The sequence below is a fragment of the Giraffa tippelskirchi genome, chromosome 5 (genome assembly GCF_054371585.1).
Source record: "Giraffa tippelskirchi isolate mGirTip1 chromosome 5, T2T-mGirTip1v1.2.pri, whole genome shotgun sequence".
Taxonomy (NCBI): domain Eukaryota; kingdom Metazoa; phylum Chordata; class Mammalia; order Artiodactyla; family Giraffidae; genus Giraffa; species Giraffa tippelskirchi.
Genome location: NC_137279.1, coordinates 184,349,083 through 184,369,747, shown reverse-complemented (window position 1 = coordinate 184,369,747; position 20,665 = coordinate 184,349,083). Strand labels below are relative to the sequence as shown.

At 38.7% G+C, this 20,665-nt stretch overlaps 1 protein-coding gene across 10 annotated transcripts in view; it reads left to right on the top strand.

The window, feature by feature from the left end:
* Positions 1 to 1,977: 1,977 nt before the first annotated feature.
* ZMYM4 (zinc finger MYM-type containing 4) overlaps positions 1,978 to 20,665 on the top strand; it is a 157,236-nt gene continuing 138,548 nt past the window's right edge. For 6 of the 10 annotated variants that reach the window (XM_081488960.1, XM_081488952.1, XM_081488950.1 and 3 more), the window contains exon 1: positions 1,978 to 2,388. Coding sequence is in view for 6 of the 10 variants with exons in the window: in XM_081488952.1 (XP_081345078.1) it covers positions 2,350 to 2,388 (39 nt within the window). In the remaining 4 variants the exon portion in view is untranslated. Of the gene's footprint in view, positions 2,398 to 2,451; positions 2,574 to 6,079; positions 6,141 to 20,665 lie in introns of those variants that run through there. The other 4 variants (XM_081488951.1, XM_081488954.1, XM_081488955.1 and 1 more) reach the window with 4 other exon arrangements.

Here is a 20,665-nt window from a genome sequence, read left to right as displayed (position 1 = left end):
ATGACCTTGGACTGTCGCTTAACCTCTAAAATTCCCTCTACAAAATTCAGATAATATGAGTAACCTTGAAGTGCTCACTAAGTGTTGGTTTTCTCTTTTCTCCTTTCCCCACATGGATGATTGCTCTGAAAATTGACGGTATACTTGTATTATCATCTGGAATGTAAAAATCCCGCCTATTGTTCAGGACCCAACACATTCCCAATATCTCTAGAAACAGTCTGATATAGAAAACAGCTTTAGACTGTTCCAGTCCTAATGTTCCTAATTCTTTGTGTGATCGCAAGCAAGTCAAATCTTATTTCTGGGCCTCAGTGGCTCCATCTTTAAAAACATGGAGGAAATAAATAGCTTTAAACTGTGTTCAGAGAAACACATTTCTCTAACAGTGGGAGAGGGCATGAAAGGAGAACACTGACGGCAAGGGGGAAGCTGGGGAGCAGGCTTATAGGTTCCCCATTTCCTCTTCAAATTTAACAACTCCAACTTCAAATTTAAGTCACCAGATTTTATTAGAAGAAATGATTAGACTTCTCATGTACCCATATTCCCTGGAATTTCCTTTTCTTGGCTGTTCTTTTTAATTCCTTCTTGTTCTTAACATGGAACTAAAGGGTCTGACATCTCTTTAAATTCTTTCGGGCTGAAACATACTTTTATTTATTTATTTATTTTGTCTTTTACTCCTCTTTCTTATCCAGAACTGAAATTAAAGATGAACAAGAGTGAGCAAAGATCAGCATGGAAACCTATCAATCTTAGAGATACTTTTCAGCAAAGTGTGATGGATTAGAAAACTTTTTAGTTTAAAAACATCTATCAAGCAATATATAAAAGTTAAAGTGACACACAAAAGTTACATCCCATTATCCTGTAACTTTTTTAGTTGCTCATTTGCATCTGAATGTCTCTTGTCATGAGGAAAGACTTTTCCGGAAGCAAATTCTTTGTCTTTCTTTCTTATATGATTACCCCTAGCTATAACTCCATTAGGGCAATTTCTCCCCACCTGGGGATGGGACACTGGAATGGATGAAGACAAATGGATCAAGTCCTCATTTTCTTCAGCGATCTTCAGCTTTGGTTTCAGGGCAAGTTTGACCCAAATCTACTTCCCAGTTTTTTGCTTAAAGATGCTCATTCTTTTAAGTCAGATTATCAAAGCTCCTTCAGTGGAAGTGAATGAAGACACACAGTATTTGCAAACCGTCACAAATCTTCAGAGGATAATTACAGTATTCTCGAAATATCATGAATTTTCACTTTTAATCTTCTAGATAAGAATGAATTTATTTCTTGCTTCGAAGACAGCCTGGTGCGTTGAAAAGCCTGGAGGATTGTGACTCAAGTCTTGTTCTAATTACGTATCAGCCTCTACATGCTTTGGGGCAAATGACTTCCCTTGATTCGGTTGCAATTTTACCAATGGGAAAGAGTAGATGCTTTCTAAGATCCTTTCCGATTTAGACAAAGGACAAATTTGAGAAAATTGTCTCCAGTTGTTGCTTCAGCCTTCAAAATCACCAAAGGCTTTGGCTTTGAGGTTAGGCTGTCAGAGTTGGCCCTTAAGAGTCTATACCTCGCTTCAGATCAGGCTGTCTAAAGGCAAGAAAGCTGGATCTTCTTGAGATGACTGGCTTGTTCTCTCATTACTTGGGATTCTTCACATTCAGAGGTCCACTGCGAACTTCAGCTCACCATCATTTTCTCCTTACAATGGAATCACTGCAGTCAGGTCCAAGATGGTGATCTGGACCCCTCACTGACATTTCACCCAATACTTCAGATGGCCCTTTCACTAATTTCTTGCATTCCTCCTTCATCATTGCGTCATGGCCCCTTTAAGGAAGCGGCCATAGTTGAGTAGTGGGACCAGCTACTGGCAGCAAAGAGACTTGCAGGATTTGGCCTACTCTGGGCTACTCAACGCGCACGCTCGGGACCGGGGGCTTGGTGGGAAAGGAAGGAGGGGCTTAGGGTGCGCCTGCGCATCAAGGGCGCGCGCAAGGGGCTGGTTTGGTGATCCCTTTAAGAAACCGCAGGCGGAGGAATTTCTCTGAGAGAAAATAATCCTACTCACGGGGCCCCTTGGAGGCCATTAACCCCCCGAGTCCCGGCCCCCCCCTTTCCCGGGCAGGCCCTACCGCCTACGCTCGCACCCGTGGGATCTCAAGATCTCCGACCCGGCGCGCGGCATCCGCCCCCTCCCCACTCTAGGCGCCAGGCCCGGCCAGGTTCGGGGACGCTGCCGCGAGGCGGCTATTCCTGCAGTGTGGGCGGGGGCCGGGGGCCCGAGAGGTTCCGCCGCCACCGCGCTGGGAGCCGCAGCGGTTCCGAGCGGGGCCCAACATGGCGGAGAGAGAGGTGGAGTCCGGCCCCCGAAAGAGGGTAGGTGAGGTGAGGCAGAACTCGGGCGGCGGGGGGCGGGGCGGGGGCCGCGTCCCGGGGCCCGGGAGAGGAATGGGCCAAGCGTAGGCTCGTGGAGGGGTCGCCGAGCCCCGGTTGGGGAAAGGTTGCGGGCAGGGCTGAGGCAACCTTGGGTCTGGAGCGCGCTTAGAGTGGTCCTTCGGCAGGTGGGACAAAGATTTGCTGCTGGTTGGGAGGGGAGGGGGAGGGGCTGTTGTTTTTGTGTTTTTAATTTTTCCAGCACTGTTGGGTTATCTGGGCCAGGAGAGGAAAGGTGTCAGATACTTAAGTGCATCTTTAGTGAACCAGAGTCGGGAAGTTTTAACAGGAGAGAGGTCAGGTGGGGGTGGTGTGGCGGGAATGAGTCGTGGAGGGGTTTTCTGAGGAATAACCAAGAGGGTGTTTCAGTAATACCATTGCAAATTTATTTTCCTGCCTTCTTTCCCCTCCCCCCATAACCGTTATCAAGACCAAGGTGGAGGTGGTGCTCTTACCTAAGAAGAAATGGGTTCGTTGGCTTGTCCTGATTTAGGAGAAAGATGTTGGCAACTATAAATGTCATGTTCTAGTCTAGCCCCTTTAGCAACAATTAAGAATGTGGAAGAGTGTGACAAGTTTTGTCATAACAAGGATGTACCCAACCAACCTGCCGAGGTGAAGCCAATTCTACATAGGAGTTGTTGAGTGCCTTTTAAAGTTTGTCTTGAAACTTTTCTTAATGCTGAGTGATTTTCTTTTTTTCAGATGGAGAGCAATACTGTACTGTCAGTTGAGCAGTATTTTTTAGATTTTTCTTTTACCACCCGTCCCCCCTCCCCTCCCACACCCCCCTCCCGCCTCCCTTCTCCCTTAGAGTGCGTGTTAAGCAGTAAGTTTCCTACCAGGAATCTTCCTTTTTGTAAATGGTATCAAAATGATGAACTCAGTGATAAGCCAACTGCCTAGAAAATTTACTGCTTAAATCCTAATCTTTCGACTTATCATAAAATTAGCAATCTCATGGGACTCCCCTGGTGGTCCAGTGGTTAAGACTTTGCCTTCCAATGCAGGGAGTGCCTGGTTCGATCCCTGGTGGAGGAGCTAAGATCCCACATGCCTTGCGGCCAAAAAACCAAAAACATAAAACAGAAACAATATCGTAACAAATTCAATAAAGTTTAAAAAAAAAATTAGCAATCTCAGTGATACTACAGCTAACATTTCGGTGCTTACCATGTGCCTGGCACTGTGCTTTATAGGAAGAATTAAACCTCAGCATTTACTATGGGCTTCCCTGGTGTCTCAGCTGGTAAAGAATTTGCCTGCAATGCGGGAGACCGGGGTTTGATCCCTGAGTTGGAAAGTTGGGAAGATTACCTGGAGAAAGGAAAGGCTTCTCACTCCAGTATTCTGGCCTGGAGAATTCTGTGGACTCTATAGTCCACGGGGTTGCAAAGAGTTGGACGACTGAGTGACTTTCAGTCACTTTACTATGTAGACCCATTTTGCACAGGAGGAAATGTAGGCGTATAGGGGTTAAGTAACTAATATTAGAGAGCTAGTTAGGAGATTTAGCTGGGATTTGAATCCATGTTTGTCCCAACCACAGTGCCCTCATAGGATTTTTTAAAGTCTGTGTTTCTCTCCTTAAAAGCTTAAATGATAAATAACCAAGAAAGTGTCAAGTAGTGTTTTTTCCACAATTTATTAGGAAAATATTGTCAACTACTCAGCAAAACTGAAAAAAAAGTGTAGGAAGTGTCCATAATGCCCAACATTTAGATTCTGTCATTAACATTTTACTATACTTGTGTTATCAAATATTTATTCACATCTATCACTTTATCAGTTCTTATTTGCATTTCACTGTAGTATACTGAACAATTGAAATTTATTGTTGATAGTCTCAGGTTTAGAAAACTTTAGATCTCTCATGCAATAGTTAGATCTTCCTCATAGGACAAATTAAATTGTATGATAGTATGTCCAAATAGTTCACTTAGGATTAATATTGGTTATGGAATGCATCTGTTTTGAAAGGTTAAATTGTTCTTCATACTTTGAGCCAGTTTTAAACTGGATCCTCATTATGCTTGAGTGAAGGCATATGGCATGTGGTCCATTTGTTAAAATATAAAGAATAAATTATTTTAGATGAGAATTCAAGATCATCTCTGAACCCAGTTGCTGCTAATGCTGTTGTTATTTTCACCATAGAAGATAGAATGTTCTAGAAAACATCTATGCACTTTGGTAACAAATTAAATTAGATTTTAAATACTACTTTCTCTTCTAATACACTTAAAAGGTGCCACACTGGTATCAGTGTAAACTTAATATTCAGCATGTAACATACAGAGCACTTGCACAGGTTTTCCCTGTTACTTTACCAGTTTCATTGTGGAGGAGGGTTACAGTCAGTCTCTTTTAGGCTCCATAATCTATTTTGGTTTTGATATTTGGTTAGAATGTTTAGTAGAGTTGTTTTAAATGGTACGCATGGTGCATGTGCTTTTTTTTTTCCCCCCATATTTTTGTCTCCTTGCACTAAACTCTACATGGATGCCATATTTCTGAGCAGTTAGTGAGGAGTATGTACAAAAGTATAGTATCTTTTTAAAGAAGCTGTGGTACATATAAAGAATGGAATATTGCTCAGTCATAAAAAGGAACACATTTGAGTCAGTCCTAATGAGGAGGATAAATCTAGAGCCTATTATACAGTGAAGTAAGTCGGAGAAAAACAACTATTGTATACTAATGCATATATATGGAATCTAGAAAAATGGTACTGATGAACCTGTTTGCAGAGCAGCAGTGGAGACACAGACATTGAGTACAGACTTATGGACATGACTGGGCGGGGGAGAAGGAGAGGCAGCGGGGGTATGGCCAGAGTAACATGGAAACATACATTACCATATTTAAAATAGATACCAAGGGGAATTTGCTGTAGACTCAGGGAACTCAAACTGGGGCTGGATGACAACCTAGAGGGGTGGGATGGGAAGGGTGGTGGGAGGAATGTTCAAGTAGGAGAGGACATGGGTAAACCTATGGCTGATTCATGTTGATGTTTGGTAGAAACAAATGTAATACTGTAAAGCAATTATCCTTCACTTAAAAATAAAAAAAAGTACAATATCTTTCAAAATAATCTGTTTGGCTTGAGGTAGTTAAACTACATAGGCCTAGATAAGTTTATTTAATCTGAAATTGCATTGATGACATGGTATTGAGTTTATGATACTTACTGCCTTTGACTTTTATAATCACAAATCACAAAAAAATTGTTGAGTACCTGTGCCTGTTGGTGAACTGTGTATTAGGCATTGTGCTATGGTATATGGTATGTATGATCATTTAGAATTACATATTCTGACTCGTCTGCTAAATTGTGAACTCCATAAGGGTAGGGCCATTATATTCTTTTTTGAACCTCTGATACCTATGACCTCCATGTGATAGGGACTCAAAAATTGACTTTTGGTAGTTTACTTGTATTAGAGGCTCTATGGCTTGGGTACCAAGTTATCTGGTTTGTAGTTTTGGGACCTATCTTTCATATCACCCTTTATATCCAAATTCTCCTCTGTGAGTCTAGATTTAAGGATCTTGTGATTGTTTTGGCTTATGGTTAGATGGGAGGGTGTGTTTTAAAACCATTGACTTAACAACCTTGAATTCTTTGTAGGTCTGCCTGATGTCTTATTTTTATGTTTATGGGGGCCCTTAGGACAATAGTAATACCTAAGGTAAGACTGATTTAATTGTATTCAGACTATATCTGAACGCCAGTCTCTCAATTTGTAAACATGGAGAAGCTTAATATGTGGATGAGTGAGTACCACATCCATGTATCATCTCTACTGTAGAAAGAACCAGGTTCATATGAAGGCCAGTATTATACACACACACTCACACACACACACTCACAGTTTAAAGTCAGGATATTTTTGAGATATTATTTTATGAGTTTGTTTTAAGATTATAAAATTTTTATTTTCTGAACTAAGCTTTAAAATTCATAAGGTAGGTTTGTAAGTAGTGGGATGATTTTATGCATGGTTATTATAATAAACTGTTATGAAGCATGAGCTCTGACTAAATCTGGTGACCATACTTTTTTGTATAATTCCTTTATCTTTTCAAAGGTTACATACAAAATAATAATAACTTTTGTAAATGTATGTATTATTACCTAGTCTAGTAGATTGTATCCATTTTCATATTTAAACTTTTCTGTATATTAACTTTGAGATATATGTTTGGCATATGTTTAAAAGAAAGAGAAAACATATGTATATAAGTAGTATGCTTCCATTTTTGTAAAAACAAACTGATCTTTCTCTCCTCCTTACATATGTGTCTATACTTGTATATGTATGAGCTTGGAGAAAATTGTGGAGGATGCATGTCAGCTGTTACCATTGATTATCTTCAGCAGGTGGGGATGAGAAAGGAAAAGGGAGACTAAGGGAAAATTTTGCAAAATGGAAAATTTCTTGGGGTATAAAATTAAAGTGAAAATGTAAACTATGTTCTCATTGTAATTGTGTTAAAATTGAACATGCATGTAGACAAGGAATAGAAAGTAACATGAACAAATGAAAACATTGATTTTACTATGTGATGGGATTATGGAGAAGTTTTGTTTTGTATTTCTGTTATTTTAATATTTTATAATAAAAAAATTGCAAAAGGTTAATCCCTCTTAATTCCTTAATGAACTTTTTATCTTTGGTTTTTCTACTAAATGTGTTGCTTAAGAACATGGTGGTACATATCATTAAAAACATTTGCAGTTCACATGTGCGAAGTGTAAGTTATCTACTTAAAGTAGGTAAAGAATGCATTGATTGATTGTATAAAGAGCATTTTGAAGAGACCATTCTAATGATGACAGTGATCCTGAATGTTTTCACAGTGCGCATCTTGTAACTAGCAGAGACTTCTATAAATAATGATAATATTTATAAACTTTTACATGCCAGTCATTCTAAAGGTTTTATATGTAGTGTATTTTTTAATCCTCATTAATTCCATAAATAGTAGTCAGCTATTACTGTTCTGTTTTATAAATGAGGAAACTGCAACACAGAGAGAGCTCAAGGTCATAATATATTAGGCGAAACTAAGATCAAGTGCCACTTGAAAAATTGTACTGTTGGATAAATAGTATAGGTTAGAATTCATTATATTAACATACAATAATTAATAAACATTGTGCTTAGTTGCTCAGTCATGTCTGACTCTTTGCAGCCCCATGGACTGGAGCCCACCAGGCTTCTCCGTCCATGAAATTTTCCAGTCAAGAATACTGAAGTGGGTTGCCATTTCCTCCTCTGGGGAATCTTCCCAACTCAGGCACTGAACTCGCGTCTCGTGCATCTCCTGCATTGGCAGGTGGAATCTTTACCACTAGTGCCACCTGGGAAGCCCTTAGTAAACATATACATTAGTTATTAATATATGTGATACAAGGTAATATGTGTACATAATAGTATTGGTTCAGAATTCATTGTCTGGAATTTTTGGATTTTAAAATAATATTGTAGTTAAGACTCTGCACTTCTACTGCAGGGAGTGTGGGTTTGATCCCTGGTTGGGAAACTAAGATCCTGCATGCCCTGTGGCGTGGCAGATAAAACATTGAAATTATTTAAATCAAGTTGATATAAATTATTTCTCAAGAAGCATCACATTAACTTTCTGCCTGTGAAATATATCTTGCGATAACCTTAAAACATATCTTTGTATCTCGCAGGCTTGTTTTTAAGAAATATACACTAAATATTTTAAAGCTATGATTCACTTAAAAGATTTAGCTTATGCTTCCTTTGAAAATGGAATGCTTTTATTATGTGATAAAGGAAATATAAGTAGGTAAATGTACAGTTTCAATTTCTCTGGATATTTAGAAGATATTTTTGAGTTCTGTGTTAGATCAATCACTTTTTTCTTTTTTTAGATCAACCACTTTTTCCTTTAAATATTCTGATTATTTTACTATGAGTTAACTGTATGTAATTATTTTAGCAAAAGAAAGAGAAAGTAATTTTAACGTAGTATTAGGTTGTACCATACAGAATTGCTAATATTTGACCATTTTAACTACATAGATGCTTTTTCATATGGCTCAACTCAGTAGTAAGAGCATGGAATTTGCAAACTCAGGTTATGTACAGCCTCTGGTATTTAGCAATAGTATTCCTATGCCCAGTTTCTTATGCTTAGGGAATACTAATAATGTTATTTTAATTTCATTTTCATTCTTTCTGGCCTCACAGAAGCTTGAGCTAGCTGCCTTCCTATCTTTGATGAAAGACAGTACGTAAGCAAACCTTTTGTTGTCCAATATACAGGCTACCCACTATTCCCTTGAGGTCAAGGATCACATGTGTTCATTTTTCTTTATATTTCCCAACATGTATTGTAAATTTAAATATATACAGTCACATATATACTACACATTCATAGGCAAGATTAAAAAACTTTACTGTATTTCATAATTCCATATCAATGCAGAATATAAAAAATATATTGGGGCAGTGAATCCCCATGGTCTTAATACCCAGCTTTGACAAGTAAACAGTTGTCAATATTTTCCATTTTTTGTCTCATCTGATTTCTTCCTGCCTTTTTTTTTTTTGATGAAATAACTTCAAAGAAATCTCAGGTATCACATCATTTAATCTATAAATACTTCCTTATGCATTTCTAACAGGTAAACGACACAACCACAGTGCTAACAAAATTGAGTCCCTTAATCCAGTTTAGATTTCTCTGATTATTAATAAATGTCTCTTTACAACTGTTCTGTTTAAATTTCTCTGCAAATGAGATTTATCATTTCATCTGGCTTATATGTATCATAAGTTGCATTAACTTTAACAATCCACCCTGCCCTTCCTTTACGCTATCCCCTCTAGCTCCTGCACTTTTTCCCATGCTATTTATTGTTAAAAATATTACCTCTTTTGACCAGGAGAGTTTCCCACATTCTGGTTTTGGCTGATGGAAGTCTCATGGTGTTTAACCCTTCATATTTCCCACAAAACAGATATAGAGCAATTGTTCTCTATTTTGGCTGAAACATTAAGATTACTTGGAGAGCTCTTAAATATCTTGATTCTCAGATCAATTAAATCAGAATTTACAGGGTGGATTCTAGGCATCAGTATTTTAAAAAATTTCCCAAGAGATTTCAGTCTGCAGCCAAGGTTGAGAACTTGAATTGGTAGACCTTTATATGAGATTTAAGTTCAGTTTTTTTGCAGAGAAGAATTCATGAATTGATAGTGTATTTCCAGTCAGATAATTTTAAGAATGAAAGAGTATGCTCTTTAATAATTACAGTGGGACAGTAGTGATGAATTGGGACTGTCCTGGACTAATTAGGATGTGTAGTCACTCTATTAGTTGCTGCTGCAAATTCTTACTGCATCATTCCAGGAGTCACATAAATGGTTGGCACACTTCTAGTGATACTAAAATTGATCAGTTTAGGTTTTGTCAGCAGGATCCAAAGGTACTTTGTTAACTTATCACCTAATAGATTTATCAGCCATTGATGATTATTGCCTTGATCCATTATTTTATTAGAATAGTGATTTTCTGTCATTTCTACTATATTTATTTACTGTAATTCTTTTATAAAGAGTTCCTTTATTAGTTATTTGGTTACTCTGTAATATCCTTTATATAGGAGAAGCAGAGTGAATGCTTATTTTTTCCTCTTTATTTGCCAGTTTTCAGACAAATGAATTGTTACCTAAGCAAATCCCAAAGGTGAGGTTTGGGAGGAGCTGTCACTGAACTCAGATTTTAATACAGTTGATATATTTAAACTTACTGTGGTTAGTATACTTTTTCATGTTTAAATTTGTCATATTTTTGATTGATGGCTATCTGTATTAGTTTCTTAAGGCTGCCATAACAAATTACTAAAAATTTTGTTTAAAACTACAGGAATTTGTTCTCTCACAGTTCTGGAGGCTAGATGTCTGAAATCAAGATGTTGGCAAGCGACGTTCTCTCTGAAGGCTCCAGGGGAGAATCCTGTCTTGCCTCTTCCAGCTTCTGGTAGATCGATTTGTGTTCCCTGGTTCGTGGCAGCATAAGTCCAGTTTTGCCCTCCATCTTCACCCTGCCACCTTCTCTCTGTGTCTTCAGTGTCTTCTAAGGATATTCTTCATTGAATTTAGAGCCCATCCTAATTCAGGAAGATCTCATTTCAAGGTCTTTATCTATCTTCATTACATCTGCAAAACCCATTCTGCACACATTCTGAGGTTCTGGGTGAACATATATAGGGGCCACAATTCAACCCACTATAGTCAGCTATGTGGGACTACTGTGGAATGGAAACATCATGTCCATTCCCTATGCAAAATACATTTACCTTCATCAAGAGACTCTAGTTCCTCTTCACTTTCTACCATTAGAGTGGTATCATCTGCATATCTGAGGTTGTTGAAATTTGTCCCAGTAATCTAGATTCCACCTTGTGCTTCATCCAGCCTGGCATTTTGTGTGATTTACTCTGCATGTAAGTTAAATAAGCAGGGTGACAATATATAGCATTGACCTACTGCTTTCCCATTTTTGAACCAGTCCGTTATTTTATATGTGGTTCTAACTGTTGCTTCTTGACTTGCATACAGGTTTCTCAGGAGACAGGTGAGGTGGTCTAGTAGTCCCATCTCTAAGAATTTTCCACAGTTTTTGTGATCCACATAGTCGAATGATTTTTGTAGTCAATGAAGGCAAAGTGGGTGTTTTTCTGGAATTCCCTTTTTCTATGATCCAGTGGATATTGGCAGTTTGATCTCTGGTTCCATTGCCTTTTCTAAATCCAGCTTGTACATTTGGAAGTTTTTGGTTTGTGTACAGCTGAAACCTAGCTTAAAGTATTTTGAGCATAACTTTGCTAGCTTGTGAAATGAGCACAATTGTACAGTAGTTTGAACATTCTTCAACATTGCCTTTCTTTGGGATTGGAATGAAAACTGACCTTTTCCAGGCCTGTGGCCATTGCTGAGTTTTCCAAATTTGCTGACATATTGAGTGCAATATTTTAAGAGCATCATTTTTTAAGGTTTGAAATAGCTCAGCTGGAATTCCATCACCTCCACTAGATTTGTTTGTAGTAAAGATTCCTAAGGCCCACTTGAATTCATACTCCAGGATGTCTGGCTCTAGGTGAGTGACCACACCATCGTGGTTATCTGGGCCTTAAGACCTTTTTTGTATAGTTCTGTGTATTCTTGCCACCTCTTCTTAATCTCTTCTGCTTCTGTTAGGTCCATACCGTTTCCGTCCTTTATTGTGCCCATCTTTGCATGAAATGTTCCCTTGGTATCTCCAATTTTCTTGAAAAGATCTTTAGTCTTTCCCATTCTACAACTTTCCTCTATTTCTTTGCATTGTTCACTTAAGGAAGTCTTTCTTACCTCTCCTTGCTATTCTCTGGGACTCTGCATTCAGTTGAGTATATCTTTCCCTTTCTCCTTTGCCTTTCACTTCTTTTCTCTGCTATTTGTAAGGCCTCCTCAGACAACCATCTTGGACTTGTTCCATTTCTTTTTCTTGGTGATGGTTTTGATCACCGCCCCCTGTACAATGTTACGAACCTCTGTCCGTAGTTCTTCAGGCACACTGTCTACCAGATCTAATCCATTTGCCACTTGCACTGTATAATCATAAGGGATTCGGTTTCTTCCCTGGGTAGCTCACACTGTAAAGAATCTGCCTGCAGTGCAGGATCTGGGTTTGATTCCTGGGTCGGGAAGATCCCCTGGAGGAGAAAATGGCAACCCACTCCAGTATTCTTGCCTGGAGAATCTCATGGACAGAGGAGCCTGATGGGCTACAGTCCATGGGGTCACGAAGAGTTGGACATGACTGAGCAACTAAAAACTACCAGGATGGTCTAGTGGTTTTCCCTTTCTTCAATTTAAGCCTGAACTTTGCAATAAGGAATCCGTGATCTGAGGTCAGCTCTAGATCTTATTTTTGCTGATTGTATAGAGCACTCCATCTTTGCTTGCAAAGAATATAAGCAGTCTGATTTTGATATTGACCATCTGTTAATGTCCATGTGTAGAGTCGTCTCTTGTCTTCTCGGAAGAGGGTATTTGCTATGACCAGTGTGTTCTCTTGGGAAAACTCTGTTAGTCTTTGCCCTGCTTCATTTTGTACTCCAAGGCCAAACTTGCCTGTCACTCCAGGTATCTCTTTGACTTTCTCTTTTTGCATTCCAGTCCCCTATGATGAAAAGAACATCTTTTTTTGATGTTCTAGAAGGTTTTGTAGATTTTAGTAGAACCTTTCAACCTCAGCTTCTTTGACATTAGTGATTGGAGCGTAGACTTCGATTACTGTGGTGTTGAATGGTTTGCCTTGGAAACGAATAGAGATTATTCTGTCGTTTTTGTGATTGCATGCAAGTACTGCATTTTGGGCTCTCTTTTTGACTGTGATGGCTACTCCATTTCTTCTAAGGGATTCTTGCCCACAGTAGTAGATATAATGGTCATCGGAATTAATTCGCCTATTCTGGTCCAGTTTAGTTGACTGATGCCTAAAATGTTGGTGTTCCCTTTTGCCATCTCCTACTTGACCATGTCCAACTTACCTTGATTCATGGACCTGACATTCCAAGTTCCTTTGCAATATTTTCTTTACAGCATTGGACTTTCACCACCAGGCACATCCACACCTGAATGTCGTTTCCGCTTTGGCCCAACCTCTTCATCTTTCTGGAGCTTTTCTTTGCTCTTTCCTAGTAGCATTTTGGACACTTACCCTAGGGATTTTTCTTCAGTGTCATATCTTTTTGCCTTTTCATGTTGTTCATGGGGTTCTCAAGGCAAGAGTACTGGAGTGGTTTGCCATTCCCTTCGCCAGTGGACTATCATTTTGTTAGAACTCTCCACCGTGATCCATCTGTCTTGAGTGACCCATACCTGGGTCTCCTGCATTGCTGGCAGATTATTGTCTGAGTCACCAGGGAACCTCCTCAAATTCCACAGTTTTAGATATTTATTGCAGCAGCATGCCTCTATGTTCCAAAGGAACTTGGTGGCTTTAAACAACAGAAATTTATTTCTGCGCAGTTCTGGAGGCTAAAAGTCCAAAATCGAGGTGTCAGCAGGGCCATGCCATGTCTGAAGACTCTAGGAAAGAATCCTTTGTCTCTTCTAACCTCTGGTGGCCCCACATGTTCTTTGGTTTTTGTGGCGGCATAACTCCAGTCTTTCCCTCCATCTTCACAGAGCCTTCTCTTTCTGTTTGTTCTTTTCTGTCTAAGGAAGATCGTCATTGGATTTAGGGCCCACCCTAAACGAAGGTGATTTCGTTTCAAGATCTTTATATTAATTATAACTGCAAAGAAGTTTATTTCTAAAAGGTCACATTCTGAGATTCTGGGTACACAGATCTTTTGGGGGCCACAGTTTAACCTACAGCAGAATCTTTTACTTCCTGAATCCTTTTTAAAGATGATTATTTTATATTTAAACAAGTACTTAAAAAATTTCTTATGTCTTCAGTTCAGTTCAGTCACTCAGTTGTGTCTGACTCTTTGCGACCCTGTGGACTGCAGCATGCCAGGCTTCCCTGTCCATCACCAACTCCTGGAGCTTGCTCAAACTCATGTCCATCGAGTTGGTGATGCCGTCCAGCCGTCTCATGCTCTGTTGTTCCCTTTTCCTCCTGCCCTCAATCTTTCCCAGCATCAGGGTCTTTTCCAGTGAGTCAGTTCTTCACATCGGGTGGGTCAAAGTATTGGAGCTTCAGCTTCAGCATCATTCCTTCCAATGAATATTCAGGACTGATTTTCTTTAGGATTGACTGGTTTGATCTCCTTGCTGTCCAAGGGACTTTGAAGAGTCTTCTCCAACACCACAGTTCAAAAGCATCAATTCTTAGGTGCTCAGCTTTTTTTATGGTCCAACTAAATCCATACATGACTACTGGAAAACCATAGCTTTGACTAGACGGACCTTTGTTGGCAGAGGAATGTCTCTGCTTTTTCATATGTTGTCTAGGTTTGTCATAGCTTATCGTCTAAGGAGCTCATGTCTTTAAATTTCATGGCTGTAGTCACCATCTGCAGTGATTTTGGAGCCCTTGAAAATAAAGTCTATCACTGTTTCCATTGTTTCTGCATCTATTTGCCATAAAGTGATGGGACCAGATGCCATGATCTTAGTTTTCTGAATGTTGAGTTTTAAGCCAACTTTTTCACTCTCCTCTTTCACTTTCATCAGGAGGCTTCTCAGTTCCTCTTCGCTTTCTGCCATGAGGGTGATGTCATCTATGTATCTGAATTTATTGATATTTCTCTTGGCAATCTTGATTCTAGTTTTTGCTTCATCCAGCCCAGCATTTCTCATGATGTACTCTGCATGTAAGTTAAACAAGCAGGATGACAGTTTCCCAATTTGGAACCAGTCCATTTTTCCATGTCTGGTTCGGTTGCTTCTTGAAATATATAATGTCCAGTTTATCATTTTAATCATTTAAAATGTATAAATCAGTGGCATTTGATACATTAACAGTGTTGTGCAACTGTCACCACTATTTCATCCCAAACAGAAATTCTGAATATACATTAAGGTATAAGTCGCCATTGCCCTTTTCTCCAGCCTTTGGTGTGTTTGCTGCTTATTTTAGGTATTTCGTATAAGTGAAATCTTAAGTATTTGACCTTTGGTATCTGGCTTATTTCAAGTAGCATAATGTTGTAACGTATGTCAAAACTTCATTTTTTAAAATGGCTGAATAATAGTCCATTATATGTATATAGCACATTTTGTTTTATCTGTTCCTCTGTTGATAATTTGGTTGTTTCTACCTTTTGGCTGTTGTGAAAAATGCTGGTGTAAACATTGCCATACAAGTATTTGAGTTCCTTCCTTCATTTTTTGGTTGGGTACCTAGAAATGAATTTGCTGGGTCATATAGAAGTTTTATGCCTGTCGCTTTGAGGAATCACCAAACTTTTCAACAGAGGCTGCACTGATTTCCATTCTCACTAGCAATTCATGAGTGTTGTGTTTTCTCTACATCCTTACCAATACTTGTTCTTTTCTTTTGATAATAGTGATCCTGGTGGGTGTGAAGTGTATCTCTTTGTGTTTTTCCCCCCAGTTTTATTGAGATCTAATTGACATACCAGATTGTAGAAGTTTAAGGTATACAGTATAAGGATTTGACTCACATACATCGTGAAATGATTATCATAGTAAGTATAATGAACATCCATCATCTCATACAGATACAGACTTCAATAGAAAAAATGTTTTTTCTTGTGATGAGAACCCTTAGGACTTACTCTGTTTAACAACTTTCATATGTAATATACAGCAGTGTTAATTTTATTTATCATGTTGTATATTCATTGTGGTTTTGATGTTTTTTCCAAGTATAATTTACAGTATTCAGTTGTACAGTAGGGTGATTAAATTATACACACACACATATATATACATATACATTCTTTTTCAGATTCTTTTCTGAAACATAGGTTATTACAAGATGTTGAATATAGTTCCCTGTGCCGTTCAGCAGGTAGTTGTTGTTTATCCATTTTTATATATGGTACTGCGTATCTGTTAATCCCAGATTCCTAATTTATTCCTCATTGTTGGTGTGTTTTTTTTTTTTGTTGTTGTTGTTTTTTTGGCTGCCCTGCATGGCTTGTGGGATTTTAGTTTCCCAGCCAGGGACTGGGATTGAACCTGCGCCCTTAGCAGTGAGAGCATAGAGTGTTGAACACTGGACCCCTAGGGAAGTCCCTGTTTTGATTACTGTAGTTTGTAAGAAGTTTGAAATTGGAAAGTATAAGTCTTCCAACTTTGTTTTTTTTTTCTAGATTGTTTTGGCTTTACTTGGGGTCTTTTAAAGTTCTTAAGAACTTTAGGATTTTTATTTATTTCTGCAGTAAGTGCCATTGGAATTTTGAGAGGTATTGGATTCAATCTGTGAATCTCCTGAGTAGTATGTTTCATCCCAGCACTATTAAATGTCGTAATCAGTGAACATGGGATGGCTTCCAGTTTATTTAGGTCTTCTTTAATTTCTTTCAGCAATGTTTTGTACAAGTCTCTCAGTGTGGAAGTTTTACACCTCCTTAGCTACAATATCAGTCAGAGTAATAGACCACATTGATAGAATGAAGGGAAAAAGCATGATAATCTTTGTTGATGTAGGGGAAAAAAAGCATCTGAAAAGATCCAACACCCTTTTATAAAAACACTCAAGAAACTAGGAATAGAAGGAAACTTTCTCAATATGATAAAGTCTATATATGAAAAATCATAGCTAACATCATATTCGATGATGAAAGACTGAAAAAAATTCCCCTCAGAATAGGAATAAGACAGAGATGCCCTTTTTTGGCATTTCTGTTCAATGTAGTATATGAAGTTTTAGCCAAAGCATTTAGGCAAGAAAGAAATAAAAGATCCAAATTGAAAAGGAAGAAGTAAAACTGTATTTACAGAGGATATGACCTTGTATGTAGAAGCCTCTAAAAATCCTCCTCCTCCCCAAAAATCAAGCCCTCTGAGAAATTAAAGTTCAGGATAAAAAAAAATACAAAGAAATTAGTTTTATTTCTATATACTAGCAATGAACAACTCTGAAAGGAAATCAAGAAAATGATTTTGTATATATTATAATCAAAAAGAATAAAATACTTGTCTTTATCCTTTTGACTTAATTCCAGTAGTCCTCAAGTCTTCCCTTTTTGGCCAAAAAGGTGTTCCTAGGCTCATTGGCTCATCTTGTATATTACCATTTCAGATTTGGAATTAACTCCAAGAACTTCTTTTAAGTGGGAAATGGTAGTTATAGATCATAGACTGAACTCAGGCAAGTCTTATGACTTTGGAGTTTTTTTGAGAATAGTATCAGCTGAGTGTTTCCCATTCACTCCTCAGTGACACCTATGCTTTTCCTTATGTTTTACCACTGAAATTCTCTTTAAAATCACTGAAATGACCTAATAATCACCAAGTCTAATGGATGCTTTTCAAAACTTTCCTTATTTGATCTTTGTTAAACATCTGACCCTATTACCCATTCTTTCCTTGAAACTTCTCCCTTAGGTATATGATGGCATTTTCATGGTTCTTCTCTTGAATTGCTGCTTTTCAGTCATCTCTGACCCTTTTTTTGCTTGCCCAGTAGGTCTTGTTCCCTCAGCTGGATTTTTCTTGGGTAATTCCTTCTACAGTGATTTTAGCTATTACCCATTAAATACATCAGAGAAGGCGATGGCACTCCACTCCAGTACTCTTGGCTGGAAAATCCCATGGACGGAGGAGCCTGGTAGGCTGCAGTCCACGGGGTCACTAAGAGTCGGACACTACTGAGCAACTTCACTTTCACTTTTCACTTTCATGCACTGGAGAAGGAAATGGCAACCCACTCCAGTGTTCTTGCCTGGAGAATCCCAGGGACGGCGGAGCCTGGTGGGCTGCTGTCTATGGGGTTGCACAGAATCGGGCACAACTGAAGCGACTTAGCAGCAGCAGCAGCGGCATTAAATACATTATGTGATTTCCTTTCTCCTTTGCGTCTCTGTTTCTAAAATTCAAAATCAGTGTTTCCAAATGTAATCTTTGACTCACATTTTGATGTCTTGTGAGTATTGCTAACTCAGTATACCTAAAATGGAATTCTCTATATCCTTGACAAGTACTTAATCTTCCAAATAGTGCCCTATTCCTTCTGAACCTGTTTTTCTTCCTGTATTATCACCCAACTTAGAGACTTCTGAGTCATCTTGCTTCTTCCCTTTCCCTTATCAATCCAGTTTAAATTGGTAAATCTTGTTGAGATTATCTGAAATGATTTTTAAAACTTCAATGCTACTGCCAACACCCTAGTTCTAGTACTTAAAATGCTTTGTCTTTTTACTTTCTATGCCTTTACAATTCTTGTTTTCCCTTTCTGTAATCTACTGTTTCCTCTTCCCCATTCATTTTATACACGGGAGACTGATTTATCTTCAAAAATGAAAATCTACTCATCTATAAGGTAACATGTTGACGCCCTCACTATTCTAATTCCCTTAGATATTCTTTGAATTCTCTCCCTGTGGCAAGAGGCAGGTTGCTTCACAGCTCTTACTCTCATCCTAGAAATTTTCTTTTCCTTCATGGGAGAGTTTCTTTCTGGTTATCTTTGCTACTATCATGTTACCTTGGTAGGGGTTCTGCTTGGGCTCTGCAACCCAAATATGGAGACAAAATCTTTGCTTAATTCCACCCAATACAGTTGAGACCAGGCTACGATTTTTTACACAGGACTATTAAAAGTTTGCTTTAACCTTTAATAGAGGATGAGATGGCTGGATGGCACCACTGAGGCAATTAACATTTACTTGGGCTAACTTCAGGAGATGGTGAAGGACAGGGAGGCCTGGTATGCTGTAGGTCATGAGGTGTCACAGAGTTGGACACAACTGGGTGACTGAACAACAGTTAAAAGTTTAGCATAGTAGGAGGGAATTAGAAAACAAATATAGCTGGCTTTTACATAGGTTGATCTAGGAGAAATGGGCAACATTTACCTACTAAGCCTTCAGCTTGTTGTCTAGTGAGTACGGGGTGTCTTCTCTTTGGAGCCTGGAAGCAGTTTGAGATCCGAGGGAAAGAACTTATTCCTCTCTCCTTTCTTCTGAGGATCTAGCATCCTGAACTGTAATTTCTTGTTTTTTTGGTGACTAACATTGGGACTAGTTCACTTCAGGAGATTCAGTCTCCTTTCTGCAGAGATGGAGAGTTGTGTTAGTCTTTGGCTACAATAGAGCAAACAGACCAACATTTGTGTAAGACAGATTGCTTATTCAACATATATATAAGATGTGTCACACAGCCGTGGAGTTTCAGAGTTGTACACGACTGAGCCACTGAACTGAACACACGGTTTTAGGTGCTGGAGAAATAATAATGAACAAGAAAGACAAGGTTCATGTTGGTGGTGGGGGTGCAAGACAGAAAATAAATAGATAAAATAATTTCAGATAGTGAAGAAAATAAGGGAGCGTGAGATAATATGATAGTGATTGGGGTGGAAAGAAACAATATTAGATATTTCTCTGAGAAGCCAGCTTGTGGTTTTTAAATAAGATCTCTTTAAAAGATTCCTTTAGTTCCTGTGTATAGAGTGAACTTCAGGGAGCAAGATGGGAAAGAGGATGAATTTGGAGGCTCTTGGTGTAATTTTTGTGTAAAGGTAACCATTGTTTGAGGAAGGTAGAGATGGTGAGACTTGGTTGTGATACATTTTGGAGATGGAGTCAGTAGGACTTGTGGATTGATTGAATAGGGAAATAAGACTGCAGACCTCTGGGTTTTCACCTGGATGAGCTAGATATTTGGTGGGTAAAAACCAAAAACTGAGATGGGTAAATGGAAAAGAATATACATAGTAATGAGGATAAAGGAAGTGAAGTGAAAGTCGCTCAGTTGTGTGACTGTTTGTGACTCCATGGACTGTATAGCCTGTCATGCTCCTCTGTCCATGGAATTCTCCATTCCAGAATACTGGAGTGGGTATCCATTCCCTTCTTCAGGGATCTTCCCAACCCAGGGATCGAACCCAGGTCTCCAACCCAGGTCTCCCACATTGCAGGTGGATTCTTTATTGTGTGAACCAGCAGGGAAGCCCTGGAGGTTCCACCAAGATAGGAAGACACTGTTACTTCCTTACATTAGATTACTGGTCTAAATTGCTTGTGATTAGTATATAACAGTTTCACTGTTAAGTATACATCCGAGTTTCTCAACTTTGGTACTGTTAAGGTTTTGAACCGGTAATCTGTTTGGGGTAGAGCGAGTTGCCCTGTGTATTGTGGATGTTTAGCAATATACCTGCTCTTTATCAACTGCATGCCAGTAGCACTGACTCCCCGTTTGTGAGAACTGAAAATACCTCCAGGCATGGCCAGATGTCTCCTGAAGGGTATGATTGCCCTTCGTTGAGTACCACAGCTCTGGATATAGCTTAAAGACCTATCCAAATGGTTCCAACTACTTCTCATTCCTTCCTCTTATATAAATTCTGTCAGTACAGCTACAATGATTGACATGCTGCTTTTCTTACTTCTGTGCCGTTTAAAAAAATCATGTTTTATTCAGCCATAATTGTTTCCTGATTTTTTAACCTAAATTTTTATCCTGAGCACTGCTTCTGTTATTAAAAATAAGCTTGTAAACATAATTTTAATGGCTCTAAAATTATAATATTTTAAAGTTGTAAT